This window comes from Coregonus clupeaformis, chromosome 5, assembly GCF_020615455.1.
Source record: "Coregonus clupeaformis isolate EN_2021a chromosome 5, ASM2061545v1, whole genome shotgun sequence".
Lineage (NCBI taxonomy): Eukaryota > Metazoa > Chordata > Actinopteri > Salmoniformes > Salmonidae > Coregonus > Coregonus clupeaformis.
The window spans coordinates 279,574-307,549 of record NC_059196.1 but is presented as its reverse complement, the minus strand read 5'-3'; the positions used below and the strand labels follow the sequence as shown (position 1 = coordinate 307,549).

The 27,976-nt window shown below is 43.8% G+C and overlaps 1 protein-coding gene across 9 annotated transcripts in view; it reads left to right on the top strand.

Annotated features, from left to right (window-relative positions):
• Positions 1–27,976, top strand: part of LOC121557935 (RNA-binding protein Musashi homolog 2-like) — a 260,272-nt gene that overhangs the window by 1,431 nt on the left and 230,865 nt on the right. For all 9 annotated transcript variants that reach the window (XM_041871414.2, XM_041871432.2, XM_041871424.2 and 6 more), the window contains exons 4-5: positions 72–156; positions 6,795–6,836. In XM_041871414.2, coding sequence (XP_041727348.2) covers positions 72–156; positions 6,795–6,836 — 127 coding nt within the window. The remainder of the gene's footprint in view (positions 1–71; positions 157–6,794; positions 6,837–27,976) is intronic.

The window sequence follows — 27,976 nt, the reverse complement described above, 5'->3', positions numbered from 1 at the left end:
CCCCCACTGACCACTCTCCTGCCCCCACTGACTGACTCACTGCTAACGATGTTTCTTGTTTATTTCCACAGGGGCTTCGGATTCGTTACTTACATAGATGCTGCCAGTGTAGATAACGTCTTAGCTCAGCCACATCACGAATTAGACTCAAAAACGGTATGTCTCCTCTCTTCTGTGACTTTTTAAAGTGTTTGTGGTTTTGTGACCCACCTGTCTGGCATGATTGACTATGTCCTAAGCGTTATTTGAATTATTCACTCTCACAACCACATATACTTGATGCCAATAAGTAGCCAAGCTAATTATGCGTTCTGAGCTTGCTCCCCTCTCCTCCTTCAAATGACAAGACCTTCTGCTAACCCTTTCTTTACCATTGAGTGCCATATTACATAAAGTAATTCGAGCACCAATGGCACCTGCAACGCTTTCTCTCCAGGAACATCTGAGTGTTTTGAGATGGGGAACATGTTTATTGTTGAATCTGCATATAAAGTGATTGTCATTCTGTATTTGTTTTTTGTGAAAATGCATTCCCAGCTGTCTTTAAAGATTTTAGTAGGCTAAACATTGTTGTACATATTTGGCATTGTTTTTCATGTACCATATTCATGCACCATCAGGCATTATTGACCTTTCTGTTTACAAAATGCAGTTTATTTATAAATAAATGTTGTTTTCTAAAAGCACCCCATCTTGAGTTAAACTTTCATTTCTCATCCTCCCAAGTCCCAATTGACTGCATCATTGGCCCCAGTATCCACCCATTTATCCCGGTCTTAATCTCAATTGTCTGCATATTATCCACTTCCTCTCTCACTGCAAGTCTGCTAAAGTGCACACATTCGCTCAACCTGACCCATTTTAAATCACAATCCCAAGACTATCTGTTATCCCCAGAGAATGGCATAAAAATATACCTAAATTGGTAAATGTATTGTTGCAGGATATTTAGTTTCTGAATGTATGGATGGATCAAAGGAGGTTGGTGGGAGGAGCTATAGGAAGACAGGCTCATTGTAATGGATAGAATGGAATAAATAGAAAGATATTAAACATATGGAAACCACATGTTCGACTCCGTTCCATTTATTCCATTCAAGCCATTACAATGAGACCATCCTCCTATAGCTCCTCCCACCAGCCTCCTCTGATATTGGATAGATTAAAACTGACACTTAATTAAAAGATTCATGTTTCTCTGAGGGTGAGAGTTGGTCAGAGTAATGCCTTGACTGAAATTGTATTGTGATGATTCACCCTCTGCGTTTTAGTGTTTGATTTTCCATATGGGTCAGTTTGCTTATTTTTGATGATTCTCGTACTCCTCTGTTGGCTAATGTAAATTTGATTGGAATGGCCCTGTGGCATTGTTATGTAGCATGCAAATACATGCTTGTTACATAGGCATGTATATTGTAATGTGTTTGCTGTTTGTAATGAGAATACACTGACATTTTTACATGCATTACTGGTACATTTGCAAACAAACTTAAATGTGTTTTTGTTAGCAAAATAACTTCTACACTTTTCATGTCACTCGTATCTCAATTGTGAGTTCATACAAAACTTTAAAATTGTGCATGACACAAACATTACAGAAGTTGTAGGTTAAGTAATAATGTGTAGTTACACTGTTCTAGACTTATGAAACAGATAGCTGAAGATGTAAAAGGAAATGCCAAATTATTTTCTGCCTAACTTCCCACACGTCACTTCTGACAAATTACCCTGATATCATTTTAAAATGCGCATTTTTGTTAATGTATATGCAATTTATTTTTTAGCCTAATTAATTTAGAATAGTACAGGGATTATTATGACTGCACATTTGAATGTGATGTTGAGATGAATTAGTACCCCTCTAGAACTTTATTGATAACGGGCAAACGGTCTTTCTGAAAAGGGAAATCTGTACTTGAGAGGACATGCAGTTTTAGCCCAGCAAAGGAAGCAGACACACACACACTCCCTCTCCCTAACTCTCGAAGTGTACCTAAAAGGGTTTTTGATGCCTTCTCTCCCCTCTCCTTTCTTGACCTGCGTCTACATAGGCTTATTAGAAAACAGCTAATGACATTATCCATGCTTTAAGGGACCTATAGTAGAGTCTTTAGTGTTTCTACTGCTTGTGTGGTATAATGGAACAGAGGCAACATTGAGCTGCCGACTCCCCTCTGTGCCTTGGGAGGTGTTCTACATTTAAAGTGCTGGTGCAGTGTGAAATGGAGGGGAGTCACATCTTACCTTAAAGGTCCAATGCAGCCGTTTTTATCTCAATATCGAATCCTCTCTGGGTAACAAAGTACCTTACTGTGGTTGTTTTCAATTAAAATGGTAAACAAGAAACAAAAATAGCTTCTTAGCAAAGAGCAATTTCTCAAGCAAGAAGTTTGCTAGGACTGTCTGGGAGTGGTCTAAGTGGGGAGGGGAAAACTGAAAATGAGCTGTTATTGGCAGAGAGGTTTGGAACACTTTCTTATTGGTCTATTAACTAATTTACTGCCTGGTGGTAGGCAGGCTAAAACTCCATCCCACCAAAACGGGCTGACATTTCAGGCTGTCTTTTCAAACAGCTCTTACACTAAAAGGGCACTTTCATAATTTTCACAATGTCACAGTATTATTCCAACCTCATCATGTGGAAATGTATACTGAACAAAAATATAAATACAACATGTAAAGTGTTGGTCCCATGTTTCGTGAGCTGAAATAAAAGATCCCAGAAATGTTCTGTATGCACAAAAAGCTTATTTCTGCCAACTTTTGTGCAGAAATGTGTTTACATCCCTGTTAGTGAGAATTTCTCCTTTGCCAAAATAATCCATCCACCTGACAGGTGTGGCATATCAAGAAGCTGATTAAACAGCATGATCATTACACAGGTGCACCTTGTGCTGGGGACAATAAAAGGCCACTCTAAAATGTGTAGTTTTGTCACACAACACAATGCCACAGATGTCTCAAGTTTTGAGGGAGTGTGCAATTAGCATGCTGACTGTAGGAATGTCCATCAGAGATGTTGCCAGAGAATTTAATGTTATTTTCTCTACCGTAAGCCGCCTCCAACGTCGTTTTAGAGAATTTGGTAGTACGTTCAACCGGCCTCACCACGGCAGACCACGTGTAACCATGCCAGCCCAGGACCTCCACATCTGGCTTCTTCACCTGGGGGATCGTTTGAGACCAGCCACCCGGACAGCTGTTGAAACTGTGGGTTTGCACAACCGAAGAATTTCTGCACAAACTGTCAGAAACCATCTCAGGGAAGCTCTTCTGTGTGCTCGTCGTCCTCACCAAGGTCTTGACCTGATTGCAGTTAGGCGTCGTAACTGACTTCAGTGGGCAAATGCGCACCTTCAATGGCCACTGGCACGCTGGAGAAGTATGCTCTTCATGGATGAATCCCAATTTCAACTGTAGCGGGCAAATGGCAGACAGCGTGTATGGTGTCATGTGGGCGAGCGGTTTGCTGATGTCAACGTTGTGAACAGAGTGCCCCATGGTGGAGGTTGGGGTATGGGCAGGCATAAGCTACAGACAACGAACACAATTGCATTTTATCAATGGCAATTTGATTGCAGAGATACTGTGACGAGATCCCGAGGCCCATTGTCGTGCCATTCATCCGCCGCCAGCATCTCATGTTTCAGCATGATAATGCATGGCCCCATGTCGCAAGGATCTGTACACAATTCCTGGAAGCTGTAAATGTCCCAGTTCTTCCATGGCCTGCATACTCACCAGACATGTCACCCATTGAGCATGTTTGGGATGCTCTGGATCGACGTGTACGACAGCATGTACCAGTTCCCGCCAATATCCCGCAACTTTGCACAGCCATTGAAGAGGAGTGGGACAACAGACCACAATCAATCAGCCTGATCAACTCTATGTGAAGGAGATGTGTCGCGCTGCATGAGGCAAATGGTGGTCACACCAGATACTGACTGGTTTTCTGATCCACACCCATACTTTAAAAAAAAGTTATCTGTGACCAACAGATGCATATCTGTATTCCCACTCATGTGAAATCCATAGATTAGGGCCTAATGAATTAATGTATTGACTGATTTCATTATATGAACTGTAACTCAGTAAAATCTTTGAAATTGTTGCATGTTGCGCTTATAGTTTTGTTCAGTCTACATAAAACACACTGGGCCTTTTTAAAAGGCGCTGCATGATCAATCCACCGTCTGCATTGGCCATGCAGGATTTACGGTGACATGGCCTCTGCAGAAGTCAGGGCATTCATACTTCTTGCACTTTGCGGAGCAGTGCAGAGCTGTTGTGAAGGAAGTTTTCAAGGAAGTGAGTTTGTGTTTATACAGTACCTCCCGCCCTCACCCACCGTCAACCAATCATGTCAATGCGGAGCTATATGGCGCCCTCCGCATTGTTACAACATTTGACAGGCGCATGGCGATGCGGTATGGAGCTCAATTCGGCCTCTGCATGCCTCCGGAGGCTCCGCAATTGTGTCACATCATCCATACGGCGCCTCTGACCACATTTTCAGATTAAGCATAAATTGGCTGTAACACTGCCAGGTAAGGCTGGACTGGGAAATTGAAGTCCAGACAGTAACAGACATGGTTTGGTTTGTCTGCATGGGGAATTCAATGCTGCTGTGTATTTTTTTCCTTTCATCAGGATACAGTCAGTATATTATTACTCTAACATTCATTGTACATTATTCCCTATTAGAATAGCCTGTGATTGCAAAATGCCCTTAAACTCTAATTAATTGTACAACATGTTAACTTGTTACTAGTTTTAGTACAGAGTTACTTCACAGGTATACAAGCAGAGTGTTAGCATTATTTAATAATAATAATAAATAATATGCCATTTAGCAGATGCTTTTATCCAAAGCGACTTACAGTCATGTGTGCATACATTTTTACGTATTGGTGGTCCCGGGGATCGAACCCACTACCCTGGCGCCATGCTCTACCAATTGAGCTACAGGTAAAACCTGTTGTTTTACATTGTGGCACATGTATTTCCCTCGATTGCATAGGCTGAGGCATGTCCTACATACACATACTGCATATACTTGACATGCATAATGTTTTATGTAATCCTTGACAACATGGAAATGAAGGCTTGTGGTTGAATAATACTCAGTGTCTGTCGACAATAGGATTTCTGCTGATGTCATTTGTAAAAGCTATCTCTTGTAGACCAAACACTTTTCTGGCTAAAACACATCCCACTCCGCTAATGCATTCAGTCAGCTGAATTCTAACAGTCACTTTCTACCAGTGTCTAGTATTTTTGTCTGTCACACATCGACAGCTCTCTGTTATATTTCCCCTCTGCTCTTCACATTTTTTTTTAACCAATTGACAAGCTCTCAACCTACTTTATGCACAATATTCCACTAATGGTATTTTCCGCCTTTAGCTATGTGGCCTTAAAGATGAAAATGTGAAAGGAGAAATCCTTTGTTCACAGGAAGAGTGAATGGTTGGTGCTGTATTCAACCTTACTGTGACAAATGGCAAATGTGTCTTGAATGTCCTGGCTGTTTTAATGCACTGACTGTCCCATTTAACGGGATGTGTTCTTGTGCATGATTTCACTTTTAGAAGTGTATGTCAGAGGGGAAAATTAATGTCCAAATCAATGTTTCTGAGTTGATTTGCACAAGTTGTTCTTGAGGAAGTCCTGTGGTTGTGGTTGGTTCTAACACCTGACTTGCTATCTCACACATTTATTTTGAGCTACATTTTGACGATGCAGTTACGTACACAGAGCAAATCCTGTAATAAATAGTGAAAACATAAATTACTGCTGTTCAGTAAACTGATGCAACGATGAATAATACAATGCCTTCTTTTGTTTTCAGGCATTGTATTCAATCCGAACCCAAATGTGCCAATTCACATTGGCTGCCATAATAACCCCTTGGCTGTTCTCCATAAAAGCATGCAGCAACGCAGTCTTGTATGACCCATGTATTTGAATCCATAATGTGAGCTAAAAGAGTAGATGACTCCGGTCAGTGTTATTTGATTTGAAATGGTGTAGACCTTACAGTGAAATGCTTACTTACAAGCCCGTAACCAACAATGCCGTTTTAAGAAGAAAAAAAAGATAAGTAAAATATAAAAATAGCAAATAATTAAAGAGCAGCAGTAAAATAAAATAACAGTAGGGAGGCTATATACAGGGGGTACCGGTACAGAGTCAATGTGAGTTATTAGTCAGCTATGCTTCTATGGAGTAATGCAGGATTGTGTGAATAACGGACCTGGACTATTTGACGAGGCAAAAGGAAATAAAAATTGTGCTTTTGATTAAATCAGCTAGCTTTAATATGACTGTTGATTAATCTGTGTGGGGAAGATGTGAAATCCCACACTGATAATAGTGTACTAGTGTAGGAGGCTTGAGCCCTAAGGTTCCCAGTACAGCTGGTTCTCTTCTCTCCCTGGTAGTTCATTGGTTGATTGTCATTGATTGGTTAAAGGAGTCCACTCATCTGGTGTCCCTGGTCTGAATCAGTCCTTGATCAGAGGGGAAGGATGGAAACCAGAAATCCTGAAGGGGACTTGGGGACCTCGAGGCCTGATTTGAATACCCCTTGTGTAGTGTCTCTGTACTGTCATTGTCCAAATCGTGCATGCCGGTATGTCGGATAGTCTTGTGATCCATGCTTTAAACCCACACATCCAAATCCCTGTGATTAGTTGTGTTTAAGTGATTGACAACTTTGATGATGATTGATATCTAATTCTATCTCCCTTTCTCCTCTCTCTTGTCCCTTCTTTTTTAATATTTACCAGATCGATCCTAAAGTTGCCTTCCCTAGACGTGCTCAACCCAAGGTAAGACCACATGCTGAAAATGTTTTAACCACTCATGGAGAGGTTAGTTTGTTGGTTGGTTGGTTTCTGTAACACTGGGTGCATTGATGACCTGCAGAGAGGGTCTGGTCATGAAACGGCAGCTAGGGCTGCAGATTAGTTTTGGTATGTAAGTGTCACTGTCAGGCTGGTCTGTAGCTTGCTACAGGTAGATGACTGGCTGTCTGATTTCTCCCACAGGTGCACCACCACTGTACTTGTTTACATCAGCATGTTGTCTAGAAACTGTAGTGAGGTAGAATTTCCCTTGTTGACTGCTCTAAAGACTTCGCTACATTTGATCGAATGAGAGAGTATCACATTGTAGTTGTTCACACAATGTTTTTTCCCTAAAGACGCTGAGATTGATTGGGGAATTTTCATTTTTTTAGTAACATAAAGAGAGGCATTGTTACTCTGCTACCTTGATCAGGTTTCAAACTGAGGATTGACGGAGGTAAAGCTTTCCAAGCCGAGGCACATGTTCTCTTAAGGCTGGGTATGACTACATGTATGTAATTGAGAAACAGCTAGGGGATGTGCTTGTTTCTTGATTCTCTCTTCTCCCTTTTGTTTTCGGCGGCAGGTAGCCTAGTCGTTATAGCGTTGGGCCAGTAACCGAAAGGTCGCTGATTGGAATAGCCGAGCAAGGCACTTAACCCTAATTTACTCCAGGGGTGCTGTACTACTATGGCTGACCCTGTAAAACAACACATTTCACTGCACCTATCATACTACTATGGCTGACCCTGTAAAACAACACATTTCACTGCACCTATCATACTACTATGGCTGACCATGTAAAACAACACATTTCACTGCACCTATCATACTACTATGGCTGACCCTGTAAAACAACACATTTCACTGCACCTGTCCTGTGTATGTAAAATATGTTTAATTAAATGTTTTATGCACCTGTTCATGTCAAGTCCAGTGGTGTCCAGTGATAGTGATGATACTGACAGAAGTCCAGTCTGACTGTACAGTACTTAGTTCCAGTGCAGACTGTGTTGATATGCAAGCATATGTTACTGTATTCGACAGATTTGTATGGTGCTTTGATATTTTCTGCTCTGTGTGCTTTTTTTATGCAAAAAAGCACCCTTGATATCAATTATGCAACCATTTTTGAATAAACATGAAAGATGCAGGCCTATGTATGCTATAAGGTGTTTGTTTCTAAAGAGCAATGACACTGTAAAGGAATTTGAAGATGAAATCACACCTTGAGTTGTCTTTGGACCCTTAAGGGCAGGTTTTGTTTTAACCCTGAGTGGAGAGAGAATGTGGCTGTCAAAGAACGTAGCGGCTATAGGATTAAGGGGCAGTTAAATCAGCATTGCAGAGGGTTTTGGTGCATGTAACATTTATGAAAGAAAGGTCAGTAATGTTCAAGTCCTCAGGTTATCATCGTCGTTTAGAGCAAAACTTGTTTTGTTTTCTGTTGGTCAGTAACTCAGGCTCAGGGTTTGTATTGCCCATTACCTCAGACCATGCTGTCGTCTGCATGCTCACTCTGTCCCAGTTTTGAGTATGTACAGTGTGTATGTTTTTACAGTGTGTGTGTGTACAGTGTGTGTACCTACAGTTTGTGTGACAGCGCTAGAAACATCCACCTCAGGCCTTTAAGGCTGGGTAGGGAGGGACTGCCTCTGGCTGGCTGGTAGGCTAACTGGCTGAGAGCACGTTTTTTCCCAACTCTTCAATATGGGAATGGCTTCAAGGGTGGCAGGTGTCCACAGCACACTTGTCCAGCTAATTGAAATTAAGAACTTTCCCCGAGTGGACAATCACAGGAGGAGAAATGATGAACTCACTCCCTTCACCGCACACATGCCAGGCCAGCCACCCTGGTCCAAGGCAGCGCAGGCTGGCTCAGGGGCTCCGAGATGAACAGGCATTAAATCAGGCTGCAGTTCTCAGCAGCAGTCAGAACACAACACTGCCGCTAGGCGTTTTCTTTGTGTTAAGCGAACCACCCAATAATAAGCTTTATGCAAATATACAACCGCCATCGCATACAATCATGTGGCATTATGGCATTATATTTGTGACTTGCCCCATATTTTGGAGTGTGTTGAATAGAACTGAAACAAGCAGCCGTATGTTGTGTACTGTGCTTAGCTAGGGTGTCATTTGTTTGTTAACTAACATGGAAAAGTAAAAGATGCTGAGCTTGGTGGATTATTACCAAACAGACATTAAATGCAGACATACCTGGCAATCGCCTTTCCAGAGTCTATACTGTTGTTAGGTTTATGGCTGTTATTTTCTATTCCTGGGGCATACATCTATACATCTCAGCGGTGGCACCACAGGTCCCAGAGTGGTATGGCGAAAAAAACATTCTGGGGCCCGTAGTTATTCTTGATCTAACCAGGTGAAACTTTATACTGTATGACGTGATCTGTTGTAAAAATATTAAATATTTTCTATTCAGGTCACATGGTTTAAAAAAATAACTATTGGAAAAACTCCTGGCCTTGGGAAGGTTGAAAACCCTATCCAACTGCAGCAACCTTGTACAGTGAGGGAAAAAAGTATTTGATCCCCTGCTGATTTTGTACGTTTGCCCACTGACAAAGACGTGATCAGTCTATCATTTTAATGGTTGTTTTATTTGAACAGTGAGAGACAGAATAACAACAAAAAATCCAGAAAAACGCATGTCAAAAATGTTATAAATTGATTTGCATTTTAATGAGGAAATTTGACCCCTCTGCAAAACATGACAAAACCCTTGTTGGCAATCACAGAGGTCAGACGTTTCTTGTAGTTGGCCACCAGGTTTGCACACATCTCAGGAGGGATTTTGTTCCACTCCTCTTTGCAGATCTTCTCCAAGTCATTAAGGTTTCGAGGCTGACGTTTGGCAACTTGAACCTTCAGCTCCCTCCACAGATTTTCTATGGGATTAAGGTCTGGAGACTGGCTAGGCCACTCCAGGACCTTAATGTGCTTCTTCTTGAGCCACTCCTTTGTTGCCTTGGCCGTGTGTTTTGGGTCATTGTCATGCTGGAATACCCATCCACGACCCATTTTCAATGCCCTGGCTGAGGGAAGGAGGTTCTCACCCAAGATTTGACGGTACATGGCCCCATCCATCGTCCCTTTGATGCGGTGAAGTTGTCCTGTCCCCTTAGCAGAAAAACACCCCCAAAGCATAATGTTTCCACCTCCATGTTTGACGGTGGGGATGGTGTCTTGGGGTCATAAGCAGCATTCCTCCTCCTCCAAACACGGCGAGTTGAGTTGATGCCAAAGAGGTCGATTTTGGTCTCATCTGACCACAACACTTTCACCCAGTTCTCCTCTGAATCATTCAGATGTTCATTGGCAAACTTCAGACGGGCATGTATATGTGCTTTCTTGAGCAGGGGGACCTTGCGGGAGTTGCAGGATTTCAGTCCTTCACGGTGTAGTGTGTTACCAATTGTTTTCTTGGTGACTATGGTCCCAGCTGCCTTGAGATCATTGACAAGATCCTCCTGTGTCGTTCTGGGCTGATTCCTCACCATTCTCATGATCATTGCAACTCCACGAGGTGAGATCTTGCATGGAGCCCCAGGCAGAGGGAGATTGACAGTGCTTTTCCGAGTGGCGCAGTGGTCTAAGGCATTGCATCGCAGTGCTAGCTGTGCCACTAGAGATCCTGGTTCGAATCCAGGCTCTGTCGTAGCCGGCCGCGAACGGGAGACCCATGGGGCGGCGCACAATTGGCCCAGCGTCGTCCAGGGTAGGGGACGGAATGGCCGGCAGGGATGTAGCTCAGTTGGTAGAGCATGACATTTGCAACACCAGGGTTGTGGGTTCGATTCCCACGGGGGGCCAGTATGAAAAATAAAAAAATAATGTATGCACTCTAACTGTAAGTCGCTCTGGATAAGAGCGTCTGCTAAATGACTAAAAAATGTGTTTCTTCCATTTGCGAATAATCGCACCAACTGTTGTCACCTTCTCACCAAGCTGCTTGGCGATGGTCTTGTAGCCCATTCCAGCCTTGTGTAGGTCTACAATCTTATCCCTGACATCCTTGGAGAGCTCTTTGGTCTTGGCCATGGTGGAGAGTTTGGAATTGGATTGATTGATTGCTTCTGTGGACAGGTGTATTTTATACAGGTAACAAGCTGAGATTAGGAGCACTCCCTTCAATCTTTCTGATTGAGAGGGGGTCAAATACTTATTTCCCTCATTAAAATGCAAATCAATTTATTACATTTTTGACATGCATTTTTCTGGATTTATTTGTTCTCATTCTGTCTCTCACTGTTCAAATAAACCTACCATTAAAATGATAGACTGATCATTTCTTTGTCAGTGGGCAAACGTACAAAATCAGCAGGGGATCAAATACTTTTTTCCCACACTGTACCTCATATTAATTATATTTTAAAGAAGGACTGGGGGGTTTCCCATACACCGACCCAGAGAAAGCATCATGATAACTCACAGGGCTGAGCTTGCTTTATGCAGGTTTGCATCGTGTAGTCCTACCCTATGCAAATGTACGGCTAATAAAACATTTACTCAGTCTCTGTCAGCTATTGCGTTTATTGATTAATTCCAGTTAATCATTTTTGTACTGAAAAAGTCTAGGTAGCCTAGTCAGCCCAAGTTTGAATATAAATACAATTTGATCCCATTCACATTTTCTCACAAACAAATGGGCTATAAATACATAACGTTCCCACTTCAATTACCCTGGCCAGAGAGATGGGGCGCATAGTACAGACTGCTAGACTATGCAGCTGTTGTTGTTAGTAGTCTACAGTTGATACGACGGAAAAATTGTCTCGTTTCCATGCAATACAGCATGTCAGATGGCTAGTGTTTTAGGTATATAGGCTGCTACATTTATGGAAGAGTTTTGCTTGTCTGCCAGGAGTGATGTGTTATCATTCTTGCTAAAAGAATACCGGAAGAAAGTGTAGAGCACTCCTTGAGCGTTGTGCGCGGCCCGCGATTTCCGTGAATCTGATTGGTCAATAAACGCAAAGAGCCAGCCAGCCGCACTTCGACTTGAAGGACAGAGATATTGTGCGCTTGTTGACTAATCAAACAGCACTTTGCCCTTCTTTTAAACGCTTTTGCGTCAATATATAAGTATATATATATAAGTGGTGTGGCCACATTGTGACGTTACAGCCATTGTGACGTTACAGCCTTATTCTAAATATTTCCTCATCAATCTACACACAATACCCCATAATGACAAAACAAAAACTGGTTTATAGATTTTTTTTAAATACATTTGCAAAACAAAATGAAATATGACATTTACATAAGTATTGAAAAGTTATGTGGCAAATGCTGCCTTTCCACACGTTTTCTTGCAGCTCTGATACATCTACATTAGGCTATAATTAGGGATGTGACATTGAAATTGTTTCATAACGTTTAAAATTGCCTTTTCATTTAAAAATATTTTTTAAATCATAAAATTCCACGTGAATTCACAATGCAGCTGTGCTGCCAGCAAAAGTTTGGGTCTCACGGTGCGTCCCCTTCTGATGGTTAAGCATTACACCTGTATTACCATTACTGTACCTCAATTCTACCTTCCAGTTTGTATTTCCTTCTCATTTAACTTCTCAAAGTATTGCCATACAGGACTTCGCTGCTGACGCTTACCTTTCTCTACCATTTTTCCAACTGTGAACGACGATGGAGTAGACTCCAAAATAATAGATTCCTCAAGTCCTTGCACGTCGACTCCCATTTCTGAGTTTCAAGATTCCTAAGATTCAGTATGTTTGGAACGGAGACTGATTAGTTGCTGTAATTCTGAGAACACAAACACTTGCATCTTTCATAGCGAGCTAGCAAGGGATTGAGAGAGAGGGGAGAGTTACAGTGTAGGCAGGTCGGTCACCAGGCAGAGAGTCAGAACCGTGAACTAGGCATATCTATCGGCAATCAAAAGCTGTATCTCTCAATAAAATGCTGTATCTTGCAATTTCTTGGCTTGCAATGTCTCGCAACTTCAGTAAAGCAGGGCCTATCATCAACGAATAGCCTAGGGTATTCTACACGCAACAGACCGAAGACTGAACACACTCGCGTCATTAGCGAAGAGAAAGAGCAAGGGATGTAATCATTAGTTGCGAAACGTTTTGCAACTAAAATTAGTTTATGTTTGACAAATTCCAGTAGGTCCCTCCCCGTTTCATTCCGTTTGCTTTAGTTTAAGAAACGTTTTGCAACTGAATTGGAGTAATGAATATGCCCCAGGCGAGGGAGAGCGAGGGAACCACGGTGCGCATGTTTCTTGGTAATCTGAATCTCGCAATGTCTTGTCTTGCATGCCTTGCAAATTCAGCAAAGTAGACGAAAGTTTGCCTCTTCCTCACTGGTTTTATTTAAATTACACAACTTTCCACAGGCCTTTATAGCCTATCGTCTAGTTAGACTATAACGCAGAAATAATGTTTTGTTAAAACTGCACTGTGATTTTAATTTAGTTTGGGAAACCATTGTTTTTCAGTTAGGGATTTTTCTCAAGTTAAGGATCCCAATTCCGTTAACTTTTTAACGTTCACACCCCTAATTATAATATATAATTATTGTAATGTTTTTTTTGCAGTGGCAGACATGATTTAGCAGCGGCACACCCCTGCTGCTAAATGCAAATAGGGGAAACACTGCTATCCTACTAAAAAGTTTGGAGTTGCTATACTGGCTTTCCGTCCTTGACGAGGTGTATTGATTTTATTGTTCCTTCACACCCCCGGGGCAAACAGGCAATCACCTTGTATCAAGTGGAGTGCTTCATGAAAAAAATTAAAGAAATGCACCTGGCTACTCTTCTCACACATACAGTGCCTTCAGCAAGTATTCACACCCCTTTACTTTTTCCACATTTTGTTGTCTTACAGACTGAATTTAAAATGGATTACATTTAGATTTTGTCTCACTGATCTACACACAATACCCCATAATGTCAAACTGGAATATGTTTTTATACATTTTTATAGAAATTCATTAAAAATGTAATGCTGAAATGTCTTGAGTCAATACGTTTTCAACCCCTTTGTTATGGCAAGCCTTAATAATTTAAATAGTAAAAATGTGCTTAACAAGTCAGATAATAAGTTGCATGGACTAACTTGGTGTGCAATAAGGGTATTTAACATGATTTTTGAATGACTACCTCATCGCTGTGCCTGCCCCACACATACAATTATCTGTAAGGTCCCTCAGTCGAGCAGTGAGTTTCAAGCACAGTTTCAACGACAAAGACCACGGAGGTTTTACAATGCCTCGCAAAGAAGGGCACCTATTGGTAGATGGGTAAAACAGTTAAAAAGCAGACATTGAATATCCCTTTGAGCATGGTGAAGTTATTAATTACACTTTGAATGGTGTATCAATACACCCAGTCACTACAAAGAAACAGGCGTCCTTCCTAACTCAGTTAACGGAGAGGGATTTCACCATGAGGCCAATGATAATTTTAAACCAGTTACATAATTAAATGGCTTTGATATAAAAACTGAGGATGGATCAACAACATTGTAGTTACTCCACAATACCAACCTAAAAGACAGAGTGAAAATAAGGAAACCTGTACAGAATATAAATATTCCAAAACATGCATCCTGTTTGCAATAAGGCACTAAAGTAATACTGCAAAAAAAATTGCAAAAAAATTAACATTTGGTCCTGAAAACAAAGCATTATGTTTGGGGCAAATCCAACACAACAAATCACTGAGTACCTCTCTTCATATTTTCAAGCATGGTGGTGGCTGCATCATGTTATGGGTATGCTTGTCATCAGCAAGGACTAGGGAGTTTTTTTTGTTGATAAAATGAAAAGTCTTAGAGGAAATCTTGGTTCAGTCTGCTTTCCAACAGACACTGGGAGACAAATCCACCTTTCAGCAGGACAATAGCCTAAGGCCAAATATACACTGGAGTTACTTACCAAGACGACATTGAATATTCCTGAGTTACATTTTTGACTTAAATCGGTATGAAAATGTATGGCAAGACTTGAAAATGGCTTAGCAATGATCAAAAACCAACTTGACAGAGCTTGAAGAATTTAAAAAGGAATAATGTCCAAATATTGTACAATCCAGGTTTGCAAAGCTCTTAGGCTTACCAAGAAAGACTCAGCTGTAATCGCTGCCAAAGTTAATTCTAACATGTATTGACTCGAAGGGGGAGTGGGGGTGGTGGGGTTGAATACTTATCTAATCAACATATATTAGTGTTTTAGTTTCCATTAGTATTTTGTGTAGATCTTTCACAAAAAAATGACAATTAAATACGTTTTGATCCCACTTTGTAACACATCAAAATGTGAAAACAGTCAAGGGGTGTGAATACTTTCTGAAGGCACAGTATGCCATTGTTTGAGCTCCTTGATCTGAAGTGTCATGATTCATGATTGTAAATGCCTGTTCTTGTACTCTCCCCGGTCATCTAACATCCTTAAGGACATTTTCTCTTTGCCACTTTCAGAGCCTGACATCCATTGGTTTTGAGAGCCTGTAGACGTCTCTATAATCTCTGTTCATTTTGTGCAGGATGAAAATAATCATAATCATGCGCTGGTCCTGTGACCAAACATCACCAGAGATAATATCCTCCTCAAAATGTTCAACACCCACAATTTGGCCAATAAATAGTAAACTATGAATGGTTTTCAAACCCCAAAACACAGTGGGCTTGTGAGAGACCATTCTCTGGGAGAGATGAGAAGAAATACAAAAGGTTGAGTGCACACTGCACATCATAATGGGCTCCTTGAGTTCCCTCCACTAACACGCACCCTGCCTGACTGGAGAGGCTTTGGCATTTACTGCCATGAGAACTGTCAAAACAATACCTCTGTGGGTGCTTCTCTCTCAGAACTGCATCCCACATCCAACCCAGGCCTCTACAACAACCCCCTGTGTGACTACTGGAAGTGTGTATGTGGTGTCTGTGGAGGGGGAAGTAAGGGTAGGGGTTGGTGGTAGGTAGGAATTGAGTTCACAGTTTTACTTTTCCATGTTGTTTTCTGCTTTTCTTCTGGTGTCCTGGTGTGAGAGCGTTTTGTACTGAGAAGTAGCTGAGCCGTTAGCTCTGGCCGTGAGGGGGTAGAGGAGGAGGAGGTGGGTCGAGAGGGAGTTTTTAATGAAGTCCAAAGGTGAGGATGTGTGAAGCGCTGAACTCTCTCTCTCTTCCTCTCTCCCTCCCCACAGTGGACACTTGGCCTTCACCAGGAGAGGGGCGCCGGTCCAAGAGCCCAGTTCTCACTCTCCTGTGTGGCCTAGCACTCTGACACCAATTAAGAACCCAGCAAACCACTGCTTAGTCCCATTCAATCTGCTCTCCCTTGCTTTCTCTGTGTGTGCCTATCTCCCCTTCCCGCTGCAGTTCTAGCAGTCCTTGTTTTTTCTGTTGACGACCCGGCAAAGCAGTGCCTCTCCTTTTTTCTCTCAGTTTTCTGATATTTGCAGCAGGTGCTCCACTTTTCTGCTGTTGGAGTAATAGAATTGGACAAGAAGGCTTTGGTGGCAGCAGGTAGCTTAGTGGTTAAGAGCGTTGTGCCAGTAACCGAAAGGTCGCTGGTTCTAATCCCTGAGCCAACTAGGTGAAAATTCTGTCGATGTGCCCTTGAGCAAGGCACTTAACCCTAATTGCTCCTGTAAGTCGCTCTGGATAAGAGCGTCTGCTAAATAATGTAAATGTAAATGTAAAATGTTAAACCTGACACTACTCTTTTGATTATTTGAGGGTCTTGACTTACAGTGGGGAGAACAAGTATTTGATACACTGCCGATTTTGCAGGTTTTCCTACTTACAAAGCATGTAGAGGTCTGTAATTTTTATCATAGGTACACTTCAACTGTGAGAGACGGAATCTAAAACAAAAATCCAGAAAATCACATTGTATGATTTTTAAGTAATTAATTTGCATTTTATTGCATGACATAAGTATTTGATACATCAGAAAAGCAGAACTTAATATTTGGTACAGAAACCTTTGTTTGCAATTACAGAGATCATATGTTTCCTGTAGGTCTTGTCTAGGTTTGCACACACTGCAGCGGGGATTTTGGCCCACTCCTCCATACAGACCTTCTCCAGATCCTTCAGGTTTCGGGGCTGTCGCTGGGCAATACGGACTTTCAGCTCCCTCCAAAGATTTTCTATTGGGTTCAGGTCTGGAGACTGGCTAGGCCACTCCAGGACCTTGAGATGCTTCTTACGGAGCCACTCCTTAGTTGCCCTGGCTGTGTGTTTTGGGTCGTTGTCATGCTGGAAGACCCAGCCACGACCCATCTTCAATGCTCTTACTGAGGGAAGGAGGTTGTTGGCCAAGATCTCGCGATACATGGCCCCATCCATCCTCTCCTCAATATGGTGCAGTCATCCTGTCCCCTTTGCAGAAAAGCATCCCCAAAGAATGATGTTTCCACCTCCATGCTTCACGGTTGGGACGGTGTTCTTGGGGTTGTACTCATCCTTCTTCTTCCTCCAAACACGGCGAGTGGAGTTTAGACCAAAAATATCTATTTTTGTCTCATCAGACCACATGACCTTCTCCCATTCCTCCTCTGGATCATCCAGATGGTCATTGGCAAACTTCAGACGGGCCTGGACATGCGCTGGCTTGAGCAGGGGGACCTTGCGTGCGCTGCAGGATTTTAATCCATGACGGCATAGTGTGTTACTAATGGTTTTCTTTGAGACTGTGGTCCCAGCTCTCTTCAGGTCATTGACCAGGTCCTGCCGTGTAGTCCTGGGCTGATCCCTCACCTTCCTCATGATCATTGATGCCCCACGAGGTGAGATCTTGCATGGAGCCCCAGACCGAGGGTGATTGACCGTCATCTTGAACTTCTTCCATTTTCTAATAATTGCGCCAACAGTTGTTGCCTTCTCACCAAGCTGCTTGCCTATTGTCCTGTAGCCCATCCCAGCCTTGTGCAGGTCTCCAATTTTATCCCTGATGTCCTTACACAGCTCTCTGGTCTTGGCCATTGTGGAGAGGTTGGAGTCTGTTTGATTGAGTGTGTGGACAGGTGTCTTTTATACAGGTAACGAGTTCAAACAGGTGCAGTTAATACAGGTAATGAATGGAGAACAGGAGGGCTTCTTAAAGAAAAACGAACAGGTCTGTGAGAGCCGGAATTCTTACTGGTTGGTAGGTGATCAAATACTTATGTCATGCAATAAAATGCAAATTAATTACTTAAAAATCATACAATGTGATTTTCTGGATTTTTGTTTTAGATTCTGTCTCTCACAGTTGAAGTGTACATATGATAAAAATGACAGACCTCTACATGCTTTGTAAGTAGGAAAACCTGCAAAATTGGCAGTGTATCAAATACTTGTTCTCCCCACTGTATATATTGCATAGACCTATAGATGTTTGATGCTCTGAGATGAAAGGTAGGCGGATACAAAGAAATGAGCCTGCAGTCTACCTTTGACATCACAACAAGGAGTTGTTTTGGGGGGAGAAGGCTGCTATCTACAATGTACAAGGAAAACCAACTGTAGTAGAGACCACTTTCCTTGTTTTGAAATGGTGTCATCAACAATCAGTAATTCTGACTAGGCCCTGTACTATATGGGCAATTCCACGGTAACAGAGTGATGCTGAGACTCTGTTTTTTCACTGTAAAATATATTTAAAATAAAAAACAATGATTTAAAAAGTTAAACAAACCATAGAGCTCTATGCACAAGGACTACATTTCATCATTTCCACTGAAGATTTTATGAAAACACATTTACTTGAAGAACAGTGCAGATGCAAAGTTTGGTAACAGAATGACGGCACAAACAGCACAAACTTTGCAACTACACTGTTCTTCAAGTAAATGTGTTTTTGTCAAATGTTCTGTGGAAATTGTTAACTAGTCCTTGTCCATATACATTATATATACAAAAGTATGTGGACACCCCTTCAAATGAGTGGATTCAGCTATTTCAGCCACACCCGTTGCTGACAGGTGTATAAAATTGAGCACACAGCCATGCAATCTCCATAGACAAACATTGGCAGTAGAATGGCCTTACTGAAGAGCTCAGTGACATTCAACGTGGCACCATCATAGGATGCCACCTTTCCAACAAGTCTGTTCGTCAAACTTCTGCCCTGCTAGAGCTGCCCCGATCAACTGTAAGTGCTGTTATTGTGAAGTGGAAATGTCTAGGAGCAACAACGGCTCAGCCTTTTACGCATAGCGCGTAAAAATCGCATGTCCTCGGTTGCAACACTCACTACCGAGTACCAAACTGCCTCTGGAAGCAACGTCAGCACAAGAACTGTCCGTCGGGAGCTTCTTGATGGGTTTCCATGGCCGAGCAGCCGCACACAAGCCTAAGATCACCATGCGCAATGCCAAGCGTCGGCTGGAGTGGTGTAAAGCTCGCCGCCATTGGACTCTGGAGCAGTGGAAACGAGTGATGAATCACGCTTCGCCATCTGGCAGTCCGACTGACAAATCTGGGTTTGGTGGATGCCAGGAGAACACTACCTGCCCCAATGCATAGTGCCAACTATAAAGTTCGGGCTAGCCCCTAAGTTCCAGTGAAGGGAAATCTTAACACTACAGCATACTGTACAAAGGCATTCTAGACGATTCTGTGCTTTCAACTTTGTGGCAACAGTTTGGGGAAGGCTCTTTCCTGTTTCAGCATGACAATGCCCCCGTGCACAAAGCGAGGTCCATACAGAAATGGTTTGTCGAGATCGGTGTTGAATAACTTGACTGGCCTGCATAGAGACCTCAACCCCATCGAACACCTTTGGGAAGAATTGGAACACCGACTGCGTGCCAGTCCAAATCGCCCAACATCAGTGCCCGACCTCACTAATGCTCTTGTGGCTGAATGGAAGCAAGTCCCCACAGCAATGTTCCAACCTCTAGTGGAAAGCCTTCCCAGAAGAGTGGAGGCTGTTGATTGATTTTGGATTGAGATGAGCAGGTATCCACATACTTTTAGTCATGTAGTGTAGTTTGTTTAACTTTGCAATCATTGGTTTTTGTTTGACATACATTTTAAGGTGAAAACCTGAGTCTTAGCGTCACTCTGTTACTGTGTTTTTCTGAAACTAAGTAGTCTTGGACTGAAGCTCTAGGTTGAACCACTGTGTCTCTCACTCCGGGTCTGAAATGACATGACTGGCCACAGTGGCCCCAGTTGGCCAAGCCCTGCCTCCCTCTGCTTTCATCTCACTGCCTAGGCAGGCTGTAAGTGTCCCTACCCTGCTGCTGCTGCCCTGGCGGCTGGAGGGGGTTCGATGGGGAGTCCGTCAGTGTGTTCTTGTGTGGAACATAACAGGCAGGCAGCAGGACAGGAGAGGGTCAGGACCCGGGACTGGAGGCCACTGGGGTTGGCCTTCCCCAAACTGATCCTGAGTGATGTTAATGAGGAGCACGTCAGAAGAGAGAAGAACCATGCCGGGTCAAACAAAAGTCCCTGGTTCTTAACAGTCAACATGGCTACTTCCAAAGCCCTGCTTTCTACCTCTACTAGACATGTTCTAGTCTCTGCATGCAGCAGGCAGGAAGGACTGCTTCCATTTCACTCTACCCCTGGCCTCCCTCCTTCACCTCTTCAGCTTCAAACAGAGAAATGTAAACATGTATCTCATGACAAGCCTTTCTTTGATTGTCCTCTTGTGGCCCAGGAGTGCTGCACATGAGGCTGATGTAAAAGCATGGAGTTGAATGAAAAGGACAGAAGGCATTGTTTTGACATATATATTTTTCTCTGTCTGTTTAGTATGCACTAATAGTCATGTAGCAGTCAGCATTGATTTGCTCCCCCTAACTCATTGTTCAAACTGCACTCCTCCCATCCCTCCTTTTACCCACTCCTCCCACCAAGGCACAAACCCATCCGTATAGCATCACTTTATCTGTGTTTCCTCACAATTTATGGATGGAAAATTTGTGCAATTCTTTACTCCAAACATGACTCCACATGGTGCAGTGCTGTCAGACAGACTTCAAACCCCTGTGGACTGTGAGACAGGTTATTAAACAGTGACACACTGGGTTTGGAGCAACCTCTCCTCTCCCACAGTGGATGTCTACCAGAGAGCGAGAGCGATGCTGTCTTGTAGGAGCGAGGAGAGAATGATACCGTGTAGGAGCTAGGAGACGGCATGCCAGTCCGCTCCCTTCTCTTTGATACTGGTGCTGTTCTGTCAAATGGCATAGGTTATGCAGTATAGCGCTGGTAGTGTGTGTGTGTGTGTGTGTGTGTGTGTGTGTGTTTGTGTGTGTGTGTGCGTGCTGTATACTGTGAGTGTGAAAGAGAGGTGAGTGGTCTAGGGTTTTAGTGGCATCTTCTGCTAGGATTTTTGAACAGAGTCAATGAACAGCAATCCCCCAAAAGATTTAACAGGGTTTTGGGAATTAGAATGTACACTGCTCAAAAAAATTAAGGGAACACTAAAATAACACATCCTAGATCTGAATGAATGAAATAATCTTATTAAATTCTTTTTTCTTTACATAGTTGAATGTGCTGACAACAAAATCACACAAAAATTATCAATGGAAATTAAATGTATCAACCCATGGAGGTCTGGATTTGGAGTCACCCTCAAAATTAAAGTGGAATACCACACTACAGGCTGATCCAACTTTGATGTAATGTCCTTAAAACAAGTCAAAATGAGGCTCAGTAGTGTGTGTTGCCTCCACGTGCCTGTATGACCTCCCTACAACGCCTGGGCATGCTCCTGATGAGGTGGCGGATGGTCTCCTGAGGGATCTCCTCCCAGATCTGGACTAAAGCATCCGCCAACTCCTGGACAGTCTGTGGTGCAACGTGGCGTTGGTGGATGGAGCGAGACATGATGTCCCAGATGTGCTCAATTGGATTCAGGTCTGGGGAATGGGCGGGCCAGTCCATAGCATCAATGCCTTCCTCTTGCAGGAACTGCTGACACACTCCAGCCACATGAGGTCTAGCATTGTCTTGCATTAGGAGGAACCCAGGGCCAACCGCACTAGCATATGGTCTCACAAGTGGTCTGAGGATCTCATCTCGGTACCTAATGGCAGTCAGGCTACATCTGGCGAGCACATGGAGGGCTGTGCGGCCCCCCAAAGAAATGCCACCCCACACCATGACTGACCCACCGCCAAACCAGTCATGCTGGAGGATGTTGCAGGCAGCAGAAAGTTCTCCACGGCGTCTCCAGACTCTGTCACGTCTGTCACGTGCTCAGTGTGAACCTGCTTTCATCTGTGAAGAGCACAGGGCGCCAGTGGCGAATTTGCCAATCTTGGTGTTCTCTGGCAAATGCCAAACGTCCTGCACTGTGTTGGGCTGTAAGCACAACCCCCACCTGTGGACATCGGGCCCTCATACCACCCTCATGGAGTCTGTTTCTGACCGTTTGAGCAGACACATGCACATTTGTGGCCTGCTGGAGGTCATTTTGCAGGGCTCTGGCAGTGCTCCTCCTGCTCCTCCTTGCACAAAGGCGGAGGTAGCAGTCCTGCTGCTGGGTTGTTGCCCTCCTACGGTCTCCTCCACGTCTCCTGATGTACTGGCCTGTCTCCTGGTAGCGCCTCCATGCTCTGGACACTACGCTGACAGACACAGCAAACCTTCTTGCCACAGCTCGCATTGATGTGCCATCCTGGATGAGCTGCACTACCTGAGCCACTTGTGTGGGTTGTAGACTCCGTCTCATGCTACCACTAGAGTGAAAGCACCGCCAGCATTCAAAAGTGACCAAAACATCAGCCAGGAAGCATAGGAACTGAGAAGTGGTCTGTGGTCACCACCTGCAAAACCAGTCCTTTATTGGGGGTGTCTTGCTAATTGCCTATAATTTCCACCTGTTGTCTATTCCATTTGCACAACAGCATGTGACATTTATTGTCAATCAGTGTTGCTTCCTAAGTGGACAGTTTGATTTCACAGAAGTGTGATTGACGGAGTTACATTGTGTTGTTTAAGTGTTCCCTTTATTTTTTTGAGCAGTGTATATACATTTATTTGTACAGCTTATAAAAGTACGTTGCCATTCTATTTTTGTATACTACTGTATATGACACTGGAACAAGGCAAGTTTGAACCGCCTCAGAATTTGTATTCTCCATTGTGAATTGGGACATGGAATTAAAGTCCACCTGTAGTCAGCTATTACGTCTGTGAGCGTAGACGTCGCTAATGGCGCTTCATGCTAGCAAGGAAGGCATGACTAATCAATCCTGTTTGTGTATGCCACAGAGAGAGAGAGAGCAGCCCAAATAACGAGGGCTGACTGACCCACCGCGCCGGCGTCCTTGCCTGCCGATTGTCCTTCAGCCGGCTGCAGTGCTGAGCTGTGCTGTGTTGGAGCCGCACCGTCACCACAACACTGACTGGGTGACTGTGGAGGCTGCTCTGCTCCTGTTTTCTCTTTCACTGCAGCACAGAATATACCCTTTTTGTCTACCTAATCTGTCTCTCTCTCTCTCTCTCTCTCTCTCTCTCTCTCTCTCTCTCTCTCACACACACATACACATGCACACTCTCCCTGCCTCTCTCTCTCCCTGCCTCTCTTTCTCTCCCTCTCGTTTGCCCCAGCTTTTCCTACAGCATGATAAATCTGATGCTAAATTTAGAGGCTGTTTTTATTGAGCAGTGAGGGATTACTGGCACAGAGAGAGAGGGTGAGAGAGAGAGGTTGTGTGTGTGAGAGGGAGGGAGGGAGAGGGAGACAGTTGGAGGGAAAGAGTGGCAGGCTTTCTATCTCCAATCGGCCTATCAGGAGGAGCTTACGTTCTGTGACTTTGTTTATATGTTGTACTGTCACATCAGTACGCCTGTCTAATAGCTACATGGTCTGGTCTCCCACTATCGATCATTCCTGTTACAAAGAATGGGTTAGGATAAAGAAGACCCATTTCTGTTGGACATTCATGTATACATTACACAATATAGTCATTTTCTAAGGCCTGTTTTCTGATATCTAGCTTATTTTCTAATGACTAGGCTTTTTTTCAGAAGGTGATGGTAGCACTTTCATGGTGCTGTCTCTTTCTCTGCACCCCCATGTTAACTTGTTCCTGGTGCTCTGACAGAGTGAGGGTGCACAGATGCTGCTGGTCTTTAGGTCCTGGACATAATGCTGTGCTTCAGGAGGAAGGCAGAGTAGCGAAGCACTGCTCTATAATCTCACTGCACACATAGATCAGGGTCCTGGCCTCTCCCAGATGTTGATGCATAAGAATGTATAGCCCACTTCCCAGTCTCTCCCCTCCACCCATCCTATACACGTCTTCACACTGTAACCCACTCAATCACCTTGGCTTTCCTCTGGACAATACACTGTAACCCACTCAATCACCTTGGCTTTCCTCTGGACAATACACTGTAACCCACTCAATCACCTTGGCTTTCCTCTGGACAATACACTGTAACCCACTCAATAACCTTGGCTTTCCTCTGGACAATACACTGTAACCCACTCAATATCCTTGGCTTTCCTCTGGAAAATACACTAACCCACTCAATCACCTTGGCTTTCCTTTGGACAACACATACTGTTCAGTATAATTAGTTACCTCTCAGACGAATAGAGTAATAACTACCTACAAGATGCAACAGTGTTTAAGGTGCCTTTAAGAGAGGCAGTGAGGCTTTTAAGAAGGCAAGAAGCCACCGTTGGTCAAAGGATCTGATTGGCCTATTTTATTGTTCATTGACAGTGTTTTCTTCATCCTTGTTAACAGCAGCCAGACAGGCCCATCCTCCTCACTGAGGTGGCATTCTCACAGCGTGTTGATACAATCCCGCATCACTTGTAATCATGATTGTTTTAGTCAAATAGCTTTATTTGACAGTTGTGTGTTTCTTAGGCCTGTCATTGTTTTTTCCCCTTCCTCCTTTGGAAGCCTGTGAGGCCTTGGGAGCCTGTTTGCGTTAATCCGACTAAACCACTATAATCAGCCTCGCTGAGAGCAGGCAGAGAGTGGGACGGAGGGAGGGAGGGACGGAGGGGGAGAGACAGACAGACAGAGAGAGAAAAAAGAGAGCACTTACACTGCAAACCACTCCTCTCCCCAACGCTTCTCTCCATCAAAGACAAAAAAAAAGCAATTAAAGTCATAAACCACACGAGGGGAAAATCGCGGCAGGAACAATAGGCTTTACCCAGAGAGCGGAGCGCCCGTAGGAGGAAATGTCAGCTCCCGCGGTGAGCCCAGGTTATGTTCTGGGTTGCTATGGCACTGTCTCTGGAGCCAGGCTACAGCCAGTTCTCCTCTCCTCTAGTCTCCTCTCTTCTCTGTAGGGGGTGAAAAGTCTGTCTTTGCATTGGCTTTGCAGTTCTGTACCACACGTATGATGTCTATTGATTGTGTGGTAATGTAGGGCATGGTAACACTACTGTACAGTGTAGTGTAGGGGCTGCAGTGTCAGTTATTGATTTGGACCTGACAGTTGCACCATGGATCCCCTCTATGCTCCATCAGTGACCTGACCACCCCCAGTCCCCACAGCTGTGACCTCTCTCCCCCTCTCAACTTCTCCCTCCTAGGACATTGGTACCCCAGCCTCTAAGCATGGTGTAGAGGGAGAAGAGAAGAGAGAGAGATGCTCTGGAGTGTATTGTTTCCACAGCTGCCACAGCAGGGGTCAGTCCTGTCATGTGCTTCACCACACTGACCTTGGGGACCAGCGTCAATGTGCCCTCAAATAGGGACACGGCCCAGCATGGCCACTCTCTCACTGCTCTGGACTAAAGTGCATTAACAACATTTACCATCACTGCAATGCTGTTAGATACTGTACAACAAGCCAAGGCAAAGACTCCCTTCTCATTTATAGAATATCAAGTTATGAGTTGCTTTGACTTCCCATTGTAGGAGTCAGAGCCATGTATTGACAGGTTTTTAGAAATGTTTACAAATGTTGAATAAATGTTTTTCGGAAATATTACATTTACATAAGTATTCAGACCCTTTACTCAGTACTTTGTTGAAGCACCTTTGGCAGTGATTACAGCCTTGAGTCTTATTGGGTTTGACGCTTGGCACACCTGTATTTGGGGAGTTTCTCCCATTCTCTGCAGATCCTCTCAAGCTCTGTCAGGTTGGATGGGGAGCGTCGCTGCACAGCTCTTTTCAGGTCTCTCCAGAGAAGTTCGATCTTGTTCAAGTCCGGGCTCTGGCTGGGCCACTTAATGACATTCAGAGACTTGTCCCGAAGCCACTCCTACGTTGTCTTGGCTGTGTGCTTAGGGTCGTTGTCCTGTTGGAAGGTGAACCTTCGCCCCAGTCTGAGGTCCTGAGCGCTCTGGAGCAGGCTTTCATCAAGGATCTCTCTGTACTTTGCTCCGTTCATCTTTCCCTCGATCCTGACTAGTCTCCCAATCCCTGCTTCTGAAAAACATCCCCAGAGCATGATGCTGCCACCACCATGCTTCACTGTAGGGATGGTGTCAGGTTTTCTCCAGACGTTTATGTTTGGCATTCAGGCCAAAGAGTTCAATCTTGGTTTCATCAGAGCAGAGAATCTTGTTTCTCATGGTCAGAGTCCTTTAGGTGCCTTTTGGCAAACTCCAAATGGGTTGTCATGTGCTTTTTACTGAGGAGTGGCTTCTGTCTGGCCACTCTACCATAAAGGCCTGATTGGTGGAGTGCTGAAGAGATAGTTGTCCTTCTGGAATGTTCTCCCCTCCCCACAAAGGAATTCTGGAGCTCTGTCAGAGTGACCATCGGGTTCTTGGTCACCTCCCTGACCAAGGCCCTTCTCCCCTGATTGCTCAGTTTAGCCGGGTGGCCAGCTCTAGGAAGATTCTTGGTGGTTCCAAACTTCTTCCATTTAAGAATGATGGAAGCCACTGTGTTCTTGGGGACCTTCAATGCTGGAGAAATGTTTTGGTACAATTCCCCAGATTTGTGCCTCGACACAGTCCTGTCTCTGAGCTCTATGACAATTCCTTTGACCTCATGGATTGGGTTTTGCTCTGACATGGACTGTCAACTGTGGGACCTTATATAGACAGGTGTGGGCCTTTCCAAATCCTGTCCAATCAATTGAATTGACCACAGGTGGACTCCAAGTTGTGGAAACATCTCAAGGATGATCAATGGGAACAGGATGCACCTGAGCTCAAAATGTCTAAAAACCAGTTTTTGCTTTGTCATTATGGGGTATTGTTTGTAGATTCATAAGGAAAAATGTTAATTTAATAAATTTTCGAATAAGGCTGTAACGTAACAAAATGTGGAAGACGTCAAGGGGTCTGAATGCTTTCCAAATGCTCTGTAACTAAGCTACAGGGAATCACTGGGTGTATGGTTTGAGTCCTTTTGGAATCCTTCAGCAGGAATTCAATTTGGGACACTTGTTTTGCAATAAAGCAAACAAACAAAACCAAAGTATTACAGTTGCATAACGTAATGAAGTAACAAGTGTAAAGGGCTGGACAAAAGCTGAATATAGACCTAGACTACAGAATATATTCTACCAGTCAGAGATTTCAGGCAACCGTCTTTCCTGTTCTTTGGTTTGGATTCCATTGTCCTCACACTACTACGTGACCTCCCCTCAACACCACACTTCCACAAATCCCTGTGCTCCTCTATCTGGTGTGAACGCAGCACTCGATCTCACAGGTATGCTTTCTTCAAACATGCTTTACCTTTATACATGCATAGGGGAGTAGGTGGAGAAGTCAGCACTATGCTCAGAGGACAAGAGAAGAGCGTAGGTGGAGGGAGAGAAGAGCGTAGGTGGAGGGAGAGAAGAGCGTAGGTGGAGGGAGAGAAGAGCGTAGGTGGAGGGAGAGAAGAGCGTAGGTGGAGGGAGAGAAGAGCGTAGGTGGAGGAAGAGAAGAGCGTAGGTGGAGGGAGAGAAGAGCGTAGGTGGAGGGAGAGAAGAGCGTAGGTGGAGGGAGAGAAGAGCGTAGGTGGAGGGAGAGAAGAGCGTAGGTGGAGGGAGAGAAAACAATTCCGTAATTATATTTGATCAGCGTACTGACTAGGCAGCCATTGGTGAATTAATGCCCTGGTGGAAATTAGTTCTAGGAATTGCCAGGGACCTCACGATACAATATTATCACGATACTTAGATGCCGATACGATATGCATTGCAATTCTCACGTGATTCTCACGATTCTACATGTACTGCGATTCGATCCTGTGATTT